The sequence below is a fragment of the Pseudomyrmex gracilis genome, unplaced genomic scaffold (genome assembly GCF_002006095.1).
Source record: "Pseudomyrmex gracilis isolate BER0280 unplaced genomic scaffold, ASM200609v1 scaffold_472, whole genome shotgun sequence".
Classification (NCBI taxonomy): domain Eukaryota; kingdom Metazoa; phylum Arthropoda; class Insecta; order Hymenoptera; family Formicidae; genus Pseudomyrmex; species Pseudomyrmex gracilis.
Window position 1 is genome coordinate 3358 of NW_018021056.1, and position 16060 is coordinate 19417.

Below are 16060 nucleotides of genomic sequence, written 5' to 3' on the forward strand. Positions count from 1 at the left end.
TATTGGTAATAGTTTTCAAGATAAGAAACGTAACTTTTTTTTGTTGTGTTTGCGCGAATCGGAAGTAAAGATGTAATATCATCGTGCCCCACTGTATCCGAATCTGAAATTACTTTAATATTATTTTCTGTAGAAAACATACTGACCCTTTCCAATTTTCACAAAATTTTTGACTAGCCCGTTAATCTAGATATTAGTATTACTATACTTACATACTATTTAAAAAAAAAAAAATATTTTGGCTAACTTAGACTAGCTCTATTCTATCGGTTAGGGACTAATACTTGGTTTGGACCTAACCAGATTAGGTTAGGTTAGGTTAGTGTCTAACTCATTTAAATTTTTGGGAACGACTTTTTTGGGTGCCTTTGGTAGTGTGTAGGCCCAGTATTTAAAAAAAATATTTAGGCTAACTTAGACTAGCTCTACCTAATCGGTTAGGTACTAATACTTGGTTAGGCCCTAACCAGAGTAGGTTAGGTTAGTGCCTAATTCATTTAAATTTTTGGGAATGATTTTTTTCGGGTGCTTTTGGTAGTGTGTGTATGCACGGGGGGGCTTTGCTTCCCTGCACCCTCCCCATCAGGGGGTTCCCCGCCCCCCATTCCCCACTCCCCCTATCACTTTTCTTGAGAGTATAACCCAGAACTCTCAGAACCAGATACAGTCAAGAACCGCTACTCTACATGGTCGGACGTATTGTGGTACAGTGTTTTCAACTTTTGCTGCCATGAGTGCCAAACCCGGGAAACCGAAGCCGCACTTGTATTCCTAGCTCCACTCCCGAGTTCCTGCAGCTAACCCGACACCGCCGCCACTCAACCATGTAGTAAGTGTTTTTTACTAGCGTGTGTTGGCGGGGAGGGGGCTTAACCCCCTTTACCCGCCTCCCCGCTTCCCTCCCATTTTCCGCCTTCCCTCGCCTTTATCCAGCCACTTCCGCGGCTCGTAATTCTCCACGTTCGTGTTTGCCTTTCCACTTTTTTTCCTCTACTTACCCGGTCTATGAACTTTCGCAGAAAAATTTTGTCTAGGGATTCTTGGAAAATTCCCCAGTATTTCTTGGGAAATCTGTAAAGTTTATTCATGTTAAATCTGTAATATAATGCCCGTGCTACAGTGATCGCAAACGCAAACTCGAGATATAAATCTCGTAGAATTGACCAATCACGCTGGTCAATTGGCTGATTAGATCAATACGATTAATCACTTCTACCAGACCTGTTCCTTGCGTTTGTGCTTGCGATCAATGTAGAACGAGCTTTATGTAGAATGGTCTTTATAACCGTGAGATCGTGCGATTCATCTCCTGCAATCCTTGTAGAACAAGCTTTAGATGTCTTTCGGATCAAACTAGTTGTCACGTGCTTGTTCTTAGGCCTGTTCTACAATACAGTTATAAGCTGTAAGTCGTAGAAAAAAAAAAAAAACTTAAAAACGAATGGATTTGCGACGTAATGTTTAAAACATTTTGGTTTAGTTATAATTTTTAAGAAAAACAAGAATAAACTCGCGCCAAAACGAACAATTTTTCGTATTTTGGTGTCTAGGAAATTTTCTTGAAAACTACAATTTAAGGAGAAACGAAATACGCCAAAGAGAATGGAGTTTTTTATTTTCTGTGCTTAGAGAATTTTAGAGATTAAAGTTGAATTTGAAGAAAACCAAAATTCGCAGCGCATTTTCTCGTCGCATTACATATATACAAAAAAAAAAAATTTAAATCTTTCAAACCCGAGTTTTTATTTTCCTATCAAACTGTATTTTATATACAACTCTCAAAAACATTATTATTGTGCTATATAAAAAAAAAAAAAGAAAAATATTCTACATGAGAACTGATATCAAAATTGGCGCCAAATATACGTTATTGCATTGTTGTAAACTATGGATGTAAAATACAAAATGTTAATATTGTGTGCGTATCTTGGTACGTTATAAAAATATTTTATTGAGTTAACTTTTCACGATCTAAAACAAGACGCATTAAAGAACAACTTTTTTTATTTTTAAATAAAAATTTTGATTAAAACTTTATCTTATGCACTGTTTGTTATTTTATGTTGTAATGTGTAAGGTTTTCAACAATAAAGCGAGATATATTCAAAAAAGTTCTGTTTCCGGGATATTTATGTTTATAAAATATTTTTATATTTTAGTATATACACACATTATTCGCAACTAATTTGTATTCTTTATAAAAACGTCGTGGTGGGATAATAATAATGATTTCTCTTTTTTGCCTAGTTTCTTCTGTGATGTTTGGTTTTTTGCTTCTTTGCAAAAAAAAATCTCCTCAAACAATTGTTTCAACTTTTTAGAATCAGAATATCTTCTCATCTTATTACAAGGTGTATCTTTGTCGGAACTGTACAATATATTTCAATCGCATACATGCTATTTTACATTAATATAGAAATAATAAATAAAACCAAAAGAGTTTCTATACTATACTGTCAAATGTCGGTAGTACACAAGAGAATTTCGATACATGTAAGAAAAATATTCACCGATTTCTTATTCGTGTCGTGTACTTCGATGCGATAAAACAGGAATTATATTTATCTCAAACTCGACGCATCTTTCACTTCTTGAGATTATTTGTAACATTAACTTATCGTTAAAAATTCTTTCTAACATTAACCTATCGTTTTTTTTTTTAACTTGGACCAGTTCTTATATTTGAATATCGCTCGTACGGGTTTTCTTCAGCGATATCAACTTTAAATGCTTTGTCACACATCAATTTGTATATCACTATCTTCCGCTTCACTCTCAGTACTGACTATCGCGTCTTCTCCCACTAACAAAGCTGCGGGCAAATTCTGGGGCACGTTGTCAATGTCTAATCTCGGGGTGGAATACACATTTAAGACTTGTATCGTCGTAGGAGACGTTGAAAGACATTGTGGCACGGTTCCCAAAGGATCTCCGTTTAGTGTGTCGCAATCCAAGGAAGTGGACAATTGCAATTGTAAATTATGTAGTTCAGGTATATGTGGACGAATCTGAAATATATATAAAATATTTATGTATGCAAACTTGTATAAAAATCGGTACGAGATCTTGAACAAAGAGAGAATTGATTCCAAATCAATTGTTCCAATAGGATTGATTCCAATTTCTCTTCCATTTAAATATGATACAACAAGAAGTGACTTCCGCGGTTCGTAGCGGTTAGTTCGATTTGAAATGTTTAATTTTCGGTAAATGAGAGACAATAGCGTTCTTCGCTTAATTTCTCTTATTGCATGCTCTCGTGTGTTCTCTATATTTCTGTCTCAAGTCTTTCTTTATCGAAACATATAATTCTCAAATAGCGATCAGTTTTTAGTAAAGGAATATCTTCAACATGATTTAATTTCCTGAATTTCTACATTTTTTTCTTTTTCTTTTTTCGGTCGTTTATTTCTCATACTTGACACTTTTATATTTTCACTTTAATTGCATCTGTCTAGTAATTTTTAAATAAGTACCTTTAATCCGTCAGCTGTATGAGGATTTCTGCAACCTCTACATCTACATTCTACGCAAGGTTTGCTTTCGACGTAACAAGGACATCTTTGGCCGCAACAAGTTAGCTTTCCAGGCATTGCGGTGGCATTGCCACATCTGCAACCTTTTCTTTTACTTCTGGCGGAACTTGATCTTGGCTTTTTAAAACTGCCCGATGGCTGGTTGTAACAAGTAAATTTTTTATGGTAATATTTTAAAAAAATATGGATATGTCTAATAGATTAATGCCGAAGCGCGTAAATGTAGTCGAGAAGTAACGCAAACATCACTTCCGATATGTCAAACAGAGGCGATAAACAATCTATCGGATGTTGACGATTACAATTGATATAATAAATTATAAAAATAGAGAAAAATCATAGAAATATATAAACACAGTCGTCTGTGTTACAAATAACTATTCTCTGAGAAGAGACAAAAAACAACGAGTAACTTCTGCATTAATCTTTCTTATAACGCCTAAATAAATGAGTCATTTTCTTTAAAAACTAGTACTTATTGGTATGAAAATAAGTGCTATAACAGCGAATGATTGAATAAATTCAGTTGTAATTGTCAATAAAATAAATAAAAGCACTTGTTATATCTTATAAAAAATTAAAAAGAAAGTTTTGGGACTGGGAAGAAGCAAACGTAGTTGATAGTACGTAAAAGAATGTTTCCTAATCTTGAATTTAGTTGCACGCGTACGCTTCGATGTTATTTAAAGTTCTTTTTTTTCTTTGTTCATCCGATACGAGAAAATGTAATTGGACCAAATGTACAAATAAGTAAGTATGAAACGAAAGCAAAGCATTTACTTACAAGTTTATGATATGTTACTAAATAGTTGTTCACGCAGTTCGAAAAAGTCAAAATATTGATTGTAAAGTCAAGACGTTTAACACAAGTTCTTTTTGTCTACTATTCGTTATTTTAGATAAAACGAAATAAACAGTACACAAAGAACCTGTATGTCACTAATATCGCCTTTAATATTCCAAGAATTTCTAATTGTTCGATGTCGCTCTGCAAATTCAACTGCGGTTGGCGTTGCAACAAGTCGGAGAAAGTGTAAAACCAAACGCAAATAAATTAAAACTAATCGATTAATCGCATTGAACGAGTACACGAAATTTCTGAGATAAAAACAATCATTCCGAGACATCTCCGATTTGCGATACTGAATGCTGTGTATGACGATGGTTTTTTTTATATGCATCGTGTCGGAGAGTGAGTGTTTATAATGGAAGGAGAATGCATTTTGTTTGTCAGAATTTTCATGTTATCTCAGATACATTCGTGAAAGTAAGCATTTGATTTTGGTTCATTTGCCAAAATATCCGCTATCTGTATCTTAAAAATAACCTTTGCGAGTTCGTTCAAGATTGTGTAAGATTTCACGTACGAGATGGTAATAAAAAAAAAAAAAAAAAAAAAAAAAAAAACTTATTTTTTAAGTCGTTACCAAGAATCTAACGTCTCCTAATTCTCTCTTCCTGTCCGTTATGATTATAAAACAAACTTCAAAGTCGTCCGAGATAAGTACGAATAAATCCAAGATTGTATTGAAAAGAATTCTTTTGTGTACTGTCAACCCCACATTTGTCTTTTTCTGGCCCGATTTTCTTTTTAAAGTTCAATTTGATATCTCAGCGTTGATTTTTTCACTCAGTCTTATAAAATACGATATAATAAAAGACATAAATATCTTCAAGCATTTAAATAAAGACTATATATCTCGATGTAAATTCTACAACGCGTAATAAGATTAACCAGGTATTTATTAAAATTACTTTGCTGTTCTTTGAAGATGCTTTTTTCTCGCAAGGAGACCCGTATTTGAGATGATGGGAAGATGGAATACATTTTACTCCTCCTGTAGAGCTATGTTGACTTCCGTCTGTCTCTTGTTGTCCAATTTCTGTATCTTCCATAGCAGCTGCTTTTCGTTTTATTGTAATTTTGTTTCCAGATCCAGCATACATCACGGAATATATGGACGATCCGTTTGATACTGTACGGATTGTGGGTGATTCTGTTTGAGATAAAGAACAATTGTGAAACAATAAGTATGAAAAACTAGACTACTTGCGTACATATGAATAAATATTAATTTAATTAATTGTTGGTAACAATAATACTTGTACTCTTTTTAGAATCGCAATAAAGATTTAATTTATATCAAGTTTTATTTATTAATGTACTTTATGTACATTGGTATCTGTTTTTCATATATTAAAAAATAAATAAATATGCTAAAAGTTTGAAAAAATTCAATATTAACTTGTTGAAATAGTTATCTTTTTGATATAATCATGTTTTAAATATTAATAAAGTTTGTTTAAAAATATAATGTCTCGAAACTTTTCTTCGCCATAAATTTTTCAACATATTCCAGTATTGTATTCGTACTTGTGTGATAATTTGTATATTTTAATCATATATACCGGGTATGCTCTGAGATATCGCCTCTGTAGTTTGAATGTTATTTGCCTGTGTCTGAGTGGATGTAGTGCTGGTGTAAACACAAGGCAAGATACTATATGCGGATTTAGAAAGACCTGCGTTGCTTTTAAACTCATCCTTGAAGCCTGCGCCTTCCTGGATGAGCTCCATGAGACTGCTCGCACCGATCGTAGACGGTGCTCCATTGGTTGTCGCGTTGTTAGCAGACGTCACAGAGAGCAGTAGAGTGCGATAAATGCCGGTGCTGGTGAGATACTCGCAAAGTTTTTTATAGCACTGCAACAGTATCCGCAGTTGAACGTTTTCCACGTACTTGTCGTAATCTTTGCACCAACCGCACGATGGTTTCAGTTTCTTGCGGCCGCCACGACATCCGCGGCACACGTGATGTTGACAGTTGGTTTCTGTTGGCGTGTGCGGCTCGATTAGCAAATTCGAACACACGGTGCAGCTGAGGCTCTGTCGTAGATACGGGACTAGCCTGTACAAATCCGTCCAAGTTTTCGGATCTTCCACATCCGCCTGCAGCACCAGCCGACACGTTGACACGTATAGACTTGTCGCGTTCATTGCGTTTCACGCACTTGATTGTCGTTTTGCGAACTTGTAGAGCATGCACAAAGCGATATTAAATTCCACAAACTTTGTAACAATTACTAGACACTTTGCGCGAAACCATCCTCGAGCATATAACAAAACATACGCCATGTCTCGACGATGACAGATGGCAGTCCACCGTGCCATAGATGCACCAGATATAACAGATTCCCGCTAACGTCAAATCGTTGGGACCGACTAACCCATAGACATAGGAATGAGGAGACGGGAGCGTAATCGATCCTTAGGGCCGATGCGCAGACTTTTGCATAACGCGTATAAGGCGTAAAGCCTAAGTTATACTACGGATTTGGATTGAGATTGGATTGCAATTTGGCCAATCAGAGCGAAAATCAGTAAACTTAGGATTGGTTTTTTCTTTCTTCTGATTGGTCAAATTTCAATTCAATCTCAATCCCAATCCGTAGTGTGAAATAGGCTTAAGAGAATCAACCAATCTGGTCTTCTATTTTCACCCCCACTTCTCGTTTTAAAAAATTCCGATTGGTCGATTTTTTTTTATCTTATGTGCGTGATGCGTTATACAAAAGTCTGTTCTTCGACCCTATATACATATATATAGTACTGTAGATGGTTTTTGGAATTACTGCTCTCGGTATTCTCTCTGTTCTATTCCATTTTCTAGTGGTATTCTGTGTTTGTGTGTGTGTGTGTGTGTGCGTGCGCGCGCGCAAGAGAAGTACGTGAGATGATAATTTCATCAATTGGAGAGATATATGTGATACGACTGTTAATATTACTTCGGATTATTCTTGTTGCGAACTTTTCGAAATAAGTTTTTGGCTTTAAAATATATAATTTCACGAGACAAGTGAGAGAGAGAGAAAGAAAGAGAGCGCAAGCAAGTGTCATGCTTTGGAAATTGTCGAGGCGCTCAACAATTGTTAAAGAAACGAACACGAAACACAAGTGTGCGTTCAATGCGAAGTATTGTGTTGGCGCAGCTTGTTTTTTGCGTAAAAAGTAGAGACAAAGAGTGTATAAAATTATATATTCAAAATTTAAATGTTATCGGTCGCAAGTATCTCTGGCATATTATTCGGCGAACGAATGACAATATTTTTTTTATATTGCACGCTTAGAGGTTATTATATTAACATTTGATAAAGCGTGTGTGTGATTAGTAAAAATTGAGCAGAACTTGGCAAATTTATACGATCGATACGCGATCGGGGTACGTTGTGACATCATGGAGAAGTTTGTGATCGATTTGGATAAAGTTCTCAATGATTTTGAATTTAACGAAGGTATGATTTTAAAAATTTTCTAATTTGTCTTTGTTTTAGATTTCATTGTTTATATATCTGTGTTTACGATTTGTAATATTTTGAATTTCATACATGTAAAATGTAGATAAGAAAGTGATTAAAGTTTGTTTTTTAAAATTGAAGTTGAGTTAATATACGTTTTTTTTTTTTTTTTCAGATTGTGCGGAGCAAACAACTTCGGTTACAACCTGTGCGATCGATGCGTCGAGCAACAAAGACAACCGTGCTGCGGCACCTTCAAAGACGCGCAATTTTAATTCTGAAAAAAGCGTAGAGATTGATGTGCCTCTTGAAAAACGCAAAGATACTCGCGAAAAGAACGTAGTTTCGGTATCGGACAATACAGATTCTATTAATAATCTTAATACTTGCGTCAATGATAACACAACTGAACAGAAATTGTATGTTTATACTCAAGATCCTGATCAAACATCCCTAATGATGTACAAAGATATATCGTGCAACTTGGTGCAGAAACAACAAAACGGAAGCAGCGATTTGAAGAATGACACGCGATACGATAAAAAATTGAATCAATCGAATTTCAAGCCCAGCATCAGCAATGTATTCAGCAGCCTGAATGAATACATCAATGCTCCCACGGGAAGTTTAGATTATATTGAACCTATATTGGATAAAGCAGAAAATTTACCTGGTACAAAAAAAACTAACATTGCCGAAGATGACTCCAAATTGAACGAGACAATTAACATTCTCACTGGTAAATGCTCCGCTCAAGAGGGAAAAAGAATACAAGTAACTGATGCGAGTGATCACGCTTCTTTAGATATAATCGATAAAAATGCCTTGGATTACTGTTTGCCGTTAGAATTGCCAGATACATTCGTCCAAGTTGTTGAAGTCGACAGCAAACAAGACAACGCGATGCAAAATAATCTTATGTCGCAACATTCTCCTCAGATATCACTCGATAGAAATAATATTACCAACGTTGTGATAACTGCGTCGGATACTGTTGTAAAACAGGATTCCAAGAATATTATTGAAAACACAGAGTTGTTTGGTAACAGCAGAACACGTGTTATTAATGAGAATGCAACGATTAATGATGACACATTCAAAGAGACGTCTCAAACTCTTGCCGACAAACAAAGACAAGATGCGGAAGCTCAAGATTCTGTCGGTGCGACATTTGTCGATGAGACAAAGACAGATAGCGCTGTTGCAACCAACAACAAAATTGAAGTGAACAAAGAGACAAAGACAGCTAATAATTGCAATACTTTGTCCAATGTTTATACGATGCGTGCGAATGTTGGCAATTTTTCTGAAGATGAGCTCAATCGGTATTTGTTAGAATTAGAAATGGAAGTAAGATCTAAAGTGGAAAACACGTGCTTGGATAAAACTGCTTGGACCAAGTTGGAAAGCCTGCGAGAAAAGACTGTGAATGAACGACGAGACGACGAAGACGCTAACGAGGCGCCGATATTTGAAAAAATTATGATTGGCGAATTACCAAAAATATCAGACGTTGAGTTTCACGAGAAAGCGAAAAAATTTCCTGTCATCGATTATAATACTGATGTGTGTAATGAAGATGTAATGGATATACAATGTAGCGATGCAAGAGTCATCTCAAACGAAACGAGTAATCAATTAAACGATAGACAGATTAACAAGATGATTAAATCGACGAAACATAACGATGCAAATATTGCAAGTGGTTATGCGGTACAAGAAAATGCTTTAACGGCTACATTGAGTGTTATTGATGAAGATAAGTCGTCAGTAACGTCGGAATCTAAAAATGTAGGAGAACAATGTATTCGTAACATAAATATGATGCCGAAATTACAACAGAATATTCATGTAGATACTCACTTAGAAAATAGCAATAGCAGCGCTGTGAAAACTTTTCCGTCAAATTTATCGGAGAAAGATGATTGCAACGATAAAATTTATTGCCGAGATCTTGTGGAAAATAGCAAGGAAAATGTTCTCGCGCAACATGGTGCTCGAACGCGTGATAACGATACAAGTTCCAAGACGGAAAGTACGTCCAAACTCACTGACTCTTGTGTAGTTCATACTAGTGAAAATAATCAAGAAGCTGGCAAACCGGCTCGTCCGCAGACTTTAAATATCGTCTCGACACATAAGAAAGATGAATCTCATATGTTTGGTATGTTTTTTCATATGTTGTGCTTCACGCATTATGTGCGTTGCGTTTGAGAGTTTGGAGCAGCTTATTGCCAGTATAAAATATTCGATTCGAGTTAAACTTGAATGTTGTAACAGAATCTTCGAGCGCTATACCGGAAGGTGGACCGGAACGTTCGGAAGGTCGAAGTGTTGTTGAGGAAGATCGAGGAGCTTCGTCGGACGTGTCCGATAATTCTTTAGTCGAATTTAACGTAGTGTTGGGAAAGCAGCCTCCATTCTGGATTCCGGATAGCGACGCGCCTAGTTGTATGTTGTGTGACACTAAATTTACCGTACTTAAGAGACGTCATCATTGTCGTGCTTGTGGTAAGGTATGTAAAGTTTCAAAAAAAAAAAAAAAGTAAACGGAAAAGACAGTCAGTTTGTTTTTGTGTACCAATCAGAGACGTTTAATTCTGGAACATATTTCGCAGGTGTTGTGTAACAAATGTTGCAATATGAAGTATAGATTGGAATATCAAATCACAATCGATTCTCGCGTTTGTGCTCCGTGTTATCAACTACTTACGAAAGGCAAGTTGTGTTATTTTCTCTTTTATCGCACGAAAGTTGCACAAAAGATACTATATATTATATTGTAAATTTTCAGCGGAGAATGAACACGGGATAAATGATTGGTCGACTAATTACAGTTCGTATTCTGGACATAATGATATCAATTCTCCACAAGTACGTTGTTTCCTCAATTATCTCTTCGTGTCAATCGGTTGTAATAAAATTTATAACTGTAGAAGAACAAGAACCAGTTTGAAAGTGCTTGCTTGCTAAAAAATAGTTGTTTCAACGCACTTTTTTTTATGTATTATTAATGTAACTTTGATCAGATGTAAATACCTATAACACACTTGTTGAATACTTCTGTTCAATTTTTGTCAATGACTTGTATCGTCGACACTTCCGTATGTAAATTAAACACGAACCAAACACGAAATTATATTGTGCGCTCAACTGTAGTAGCATGTATATAGTGCTTTGTGATTTTTTTTTTAAAGTTTTGAAAACGCTCAAGTTCGTTTTGAGCTGAATATGCATGCCTGTAAAAGTAAAGCATGTTTTCGTTATTAGTGGAAATGCTATGCGAGATAATATGTTCAGTTTGATATATTCAGTTTGAATTTAGAATTCTGCGCGTGAAAAGTCTAACCCGTGTGTAGTTTGTAGAAAAATACGCTGTATATAAATTGAAAATTTGCTGTAACAAAGTTTTTGATAAAAACACGTAAGAAGAACATCTTTGTTTTGGGCGCTTGTAAAAATATTATCATAGAAGAATATAATATTCGTGTTTGCGCTCAGAGCGATCGAACGAATGTTGATGTTGGAAGTATTCGACAAATGGTTATAGGGGAGACAGCCTAATCCAAATAATCCCATGGAGTACTGTTCAACTATACCACCCTTGCAACAGTTAGCCGGCGGTTTACCACCACCGCCAACGGTGATGGTGCCTGTAGGCGTTTTGAAGAGGGAAGGTTCGAAGCATCGTACAGAAGGACAGAAATCTGTTATATTCAGTGACGGTAGGTAAATAAGAAGAAATCACGTTATTGAATACTCTTTACTCCTTTTACTCCTCTTTCTTCTTTATTTTACCAAGTTGATATATGATGTGTATAACTTTATACACGTATATACATATATATGTTTTAATTTATTTTTATGCAATAATATCCTTAACTATGTATTTATAAGTTTTCTCCTGCGTATTATAATTTTGTATTTTTCATTTGCGTTATTCCTTCGTCCGAGAAAAATTTTTGTTGCAAAGTTATGTCCCCGATTTGTTTTCGTCTCACTGGAACGTGGCGTCGTCACGTTGTCGACCCGAATCCTTCCTATTTGTTTTATTTTTACGCACCTATAACTAAAACACAGGAATAAGGCCTGGCTGTGACCTGACAGAGCTAGACACGTGTTGGGATCCGAAGCCACCGTACCGTAAGCAAGGAAACAAGCGAGTTTTTATGTCAGGATCCACGTTAACGGATACCGTGATGAGGAAGCAGAGTCACCCTCCTCTAGACAGCGTGACCAACAGTTACATACCGCACGATTCCAATTTATTACCGCCAACCGTCACTATACATAAAGGCCGTAAGTATGTTATTATTAAATATGTGAAACTTGTACGAAACAAAACAAAACAAAAAAAAAATAAAAAAGAAACAGAAAAGGTAGAAATAGAAAATAGTAAATACATGTTTTAATCGCTACAATTTGTCAAGAGATTTTTTGACAAATACAATTATATGTTTCTTTTGCAAATGTAACGTGTAATTCAGCAGTTTATTTTGTCTTTGTATTGCGTAAGCAGAAGTTACGTATCATCCGCCAATGGAAGAAGGTCTGCTCTATAAAACGCTAAAAAATGAATGCGAACCTCCGGTAATGTTCGCGATCAATCGAAATCTGTATGCGTATGTGAAGATAACTAATCGTAAGTATAAGTTTGATGGTAAGAACTCTTGACATTTGTTAATTATGTAAGAACAATTATTTTTGTTTGCTCTGTGAACATTTATAGTGAACTGCTGTGTGAACAAGATCTGCTGGAACGTAACGTCGAGAGGTCTCGCTTGTGTCGGCCAAGACGAAGTTATATTGTTAGTGGAAGTTTTACCGGATGAAACGCGAATTCCGAAAGATCTTCTCATATATATCAATCAGTTGTATCTCGAAGCTATAAAAGGTAATGTATTCACATCGATTATATGTATAATTTTACTTGTATTTTACTTGATACCGATTTGATTTTACCTTTTTTTTAACGATTAATTTATTTCTTGCCTTATTTTTTTTTTTTTNAGGTAACACGATGACGGAACTCGGATTTTCGATATATCAAGGTGGCAACTTGCTAGGTTCGCGCGAGCATAAAGGATTTCTTTTTATTCGTCAAAATTTTTTTTTTGCCTTATTTTTTTTTTTTTTTTTTTTTTTTTTTTTACGTTCTTTTATTTCAGGTAACACGATGACGGAACTCGGATTTTCGATATATCAAGGTGGCAACTTGCTAGGTTCGCGCGAGCATAAAGGATTTCTTTTTATTCGTCAAACATTGCAGTGTTTACAAAAGATTATTTTACCACCCGCACCTTTTCTGATTGCGCTCTTGGTTCATAGGTAAATATGCACTTGCGATACTGAAAAGATTTGTGTAAAAAGTCGATATATTATTTTATTTTGTTTTTTGACGTTTTCTTACAGATGGGAAACTCCGTGGGCCAAAGTCTTCCCATTAAGACTCGTTCTACGTCTTGGTGCGGAATATCGTTATTATCCTTGCCCACTTGTGTCCGTTCGTTTTCGGGACGCGTTATACTTCGAAATCGGACATACCGTTATGAAAGTATTGGCAGATTTCAGACATTTCGCTTATACTTTACCGATAGTTAGAGGTTTAACGATTCATCTTAAGAATCGTACAACGGACGTTATGTTTCCCAGAAATCGTTATGATCAAGTAATAAAAGGACTTAACAACTCGAACGATCACGTTTTGGCTTACGCTTCGAATTTTAGTATAACTGCGGATTCGCATTTAGTTTGCATACAAACGAATACTGGTGACGAAAGCAATTATCAGACACAAGCGATAAATATTCACAATAAACCAAGAACGGGTAAAAAAATTACTAGATTATCTTTTTAAAAGAAAGCTGTAGAGAGAAAAAAAAAGAATTGTATGTAATATCATTTAGTTGTTGTTTGTTACACAGTAACCGGTGCTAGTTTTATTGTCATCAATGGCGCTTTAAAATCGTCGATGGGGCTTTCCGCAAAGTCGAGTATTGTGGAAGATGGTTTGATGGTGGAGATAATGCCGGAAAAAATGGAAGCGTTGAAAGCCGCTCTGAAAAACATGCAGGACTTCTCGATCGGTTGCGGACGTCAAGGAGCGTCGGAGCCGGACGAGACTGTGAATATAAAATGGGTCGATAACGACGTAATGTTTAATATAGGGTATAAATTTTTTATTTTTGCATTTTGTAATAATATCTACACATATATAAGGATTTTTTTATTTTTAGAGTTAAAAGTCCTATTGATGGACAATTAATGGACGGTATACCGTCGATTAGGGTACATAATGGCACCGATTACAAAGGAACTACTCGATTTATACGATGGACAGAAGTATTCATCATAAAAGTACATATCTCTTTGTGTGTGATCGCACGTAAAAACATTATTAGTTATATGTGTTATATATGTAAACAAATATATATGCTAATTAATATTATACAACTTGTAGTATTAAACTGTGTTGTGATTTAATTTATTTTAAAAGTCGGATGATCATTCGAGTGGCGTGAACGATCCGGTGGATATAAATAAACTTTCTGGCAATATAGCGAAAGCAACGTGTACAGCGCTAGTTAAACTGTTGGATCTTCTCGCGACGGCAGGTTTAACGAAGCTTGGTGTACGGGCAACGATTCATCCAGATAACGTAATTAGACTTCATTTTATGTGTACATCTCTTAAAATAAGTAGTATAAGAAACTGTGGTAAAACTGCCGATCAGGGGAGCAGCCTCTAATGACCTTGACATGTACTATCAAGGTCGTGGCCCCGAGTAGAAGGTTCCGAAGGTTTTATCCGGCGGTCGTTGTTTGTTTACAAGTTATTAACAGAAAAAGTGCAATACGACATCGTTTTTTGACTTTGCGTATATTGCAGAAATGTGAGATGTATTTATATAAAAATATATGTGTTAAACACAAACATTTATGTGTATGCGTGGAAACAGTGTGTTTTGCCCTCCTACGGGGAGGCTCCACTATCCAGAAACTAGACACATAGGTTCAACCCAAACCTATGTGTCTAGTTTTTTTATAGTGGAGCCTCCTCGCAGGGAGAGAAACGGAACACACTGTCTTCACGCATACACTTTTCACGCTAAGCAAAATTCCACATAGATATATACTATCAAAATATTCAATTAATGCATACATTTAATTAATATGTAAACTCTTTAATGGATAAATAGTATTCATAATTTTTAAGAAGGCATCTCTATCCGTTCATTATATAATCTTTTATTCAGTGCTCCATGATAAAAACAAAATATTTTTTCTCTACACTGTACGTGGCATAGGAAAATGAAGAATTATTTCTAAAACTCTTTTGATAAATAATTTGTAAACAAACAATGACCGCCGGATAAAACCTTCGGAATCTTACTCGGAGGGTCACGACCTTGATAATATATGTCAAGGTCAAAGTCATCAGAGCTGTTCCTCTGATCGGCAGTTTTACCGAAATTGTATAATATTATTAACCTTAAGAGGGCCGGACTGACACAGATCCATGTATGATGGGCCACAGCAACAGACTCGGCAACTGTATAATACATATGTAAGTTACATATGTGTATAAATTTTCCGTGAAAACGTTTAAAATTTTTATAGAAAAATGCCGGCCCTCTGCAAGTTAATTGTTCAAAATTGATTGTATTGTTGCTGACGTTACATATGTATGTAGGTGGGCTACGAAGCTGGAAGCGAGGGTACGAAATTGCCGCCTATTTATATGAAAAGTTTGGACAATGAATTAATTCAAGTTTTACACAAAGCTGCGCAGAGCAGTCAGGATGCGCACACAGTGCTTGAATTAATATTTTACATACTTGAGGATTAAAAGACTTACAAAGCATATGTTCTGTATTTCTTTTAATTGCCAATGTTGTTGAGATCGAATTACTTTTACTCAGCGGGAAAAATGTGCAATTATATACATTAATATATGACCTGTAAATTATCTTTTTCGTGTTATAATTGATTTAAGATCTAATATTTTCAATTTCTGTTTATTCTGATAGCGAATAAAATATTGTTAAATATTAGGAATTTTATTGCAAACGTCACCGATATATAATTTGATCGTAAATTCATTTTCTTACAAACTTACACAAGAATCGAAAAAAAAACATTAATACAAAAAATTGTTTAACGTCGTTTAAGTTTTTTTCTTTGCTGTTTTTTTTTTTTGCTGATAGAAAATGACGTTTACATATATAT

General features: G+C 35.4%; 2 protein-coding genes across 2 annotated transcripts; one reads left to right on the forward strand and one right to left on the reverse strand.

Annotated features, from left to right (window-relative positions):
* Positions 1-2074: 2074 nt before the first annotated feature.
* LOC109860830 (E3 ubiquitin-protein ligase MSL2) lies at positions 2075-6746 on the reverse strand. The gene is made up of 4 exons (XM_020440198.1): positions 5946-6746; positions 5292-5533; positions 3477-3674; positions 2075-3008 (listed from the first exon to the last, which is right to left on the reverse strand). The coding sequence occupies exons 1-4, from the start codon at positions 6532-6534 to the stop codon at positions 2736-2738; spliced, it is 1302 nt and encodes a 433-aa protein (XP_020295787.1). The 5' UTR covers positions 6535-6746; the 3' UTR covers positions 2075-2735.
* A 423-nt stretch (positions 6747-7169) lies between these two features.
* LOC109860825 lies at positions 7170-16022 on the forward strand. The gene is made up of 15 exons (XM_020440189.1): positions 7170-7829; positions 8008-9996; positions 10113-10348; positions 10451-10550; positions 10627-10706; positions 11383-11557; positions 11913-12131; positions 12352-12474; positions 12562-12726; positions 13001-13160; positions 13245-13660; positions 13757-14000; positions 14069-14189; positions 14329-14490; positions 15525-16022. The coding sequence occupies exons 1-15, from the start codon at positions 7772-7774 to the stop codon at positions 15678-15680; spliced, it is 4404 nt and encodes a 1467-aa protein (XP_020295778.1). The 5' UTR covers positions 7170-7771; the 3' UTR covers positions 15681-16022.
* The last annotated feature ends 38 nt before the right edge of the window (positions 16023-16060 follow it).

Bases quoted from the DNA above. Each gene is read 5' to 3' on its own strand.
- LOC109860830 (XM_020440198.1), bottom strand. From the start codon at position 6,534: ATGAACGCGACAAGTCTATACGTGTCAACGTGTCGGCTGGTGCTGCAG. The intron at 5,534-5,945 runs GTATATATGATT...TATCTCAAACAG, and splicing joins GATATCTCAGAGCATACCCG to AATCACCCACAATCCGTACA. The intron at 3,675-5,291 runs GTAATTTTAATA...TGTTACAACCAG, and splicing joins CATCTTCAAAGAACAGCAAA to CCATCGGGCAGTTTTAAAAA.
- LOC109860825 (XM_020440189.1), top strand. From the start codon at position 7,772: ATGGAGAAGTTTGTGATCGATTTGGATAAAGTTCTCAATGATTTTGAA. The intron at 10,349-10,450 runs GTATGTAAAGTT...CATATTTCGCAG, and splicing joins ATTGTCGTGCTTGTGGTAAG to GTGTTGTGTAACAAATGTTG. The intron at 10,707-11,382 runs GTACGTTGTTTC...AAATGGTTATAG, and splicing joins ATGATATCAATTCTCCACAA to GGGAGACAGCCTAATCCAAA.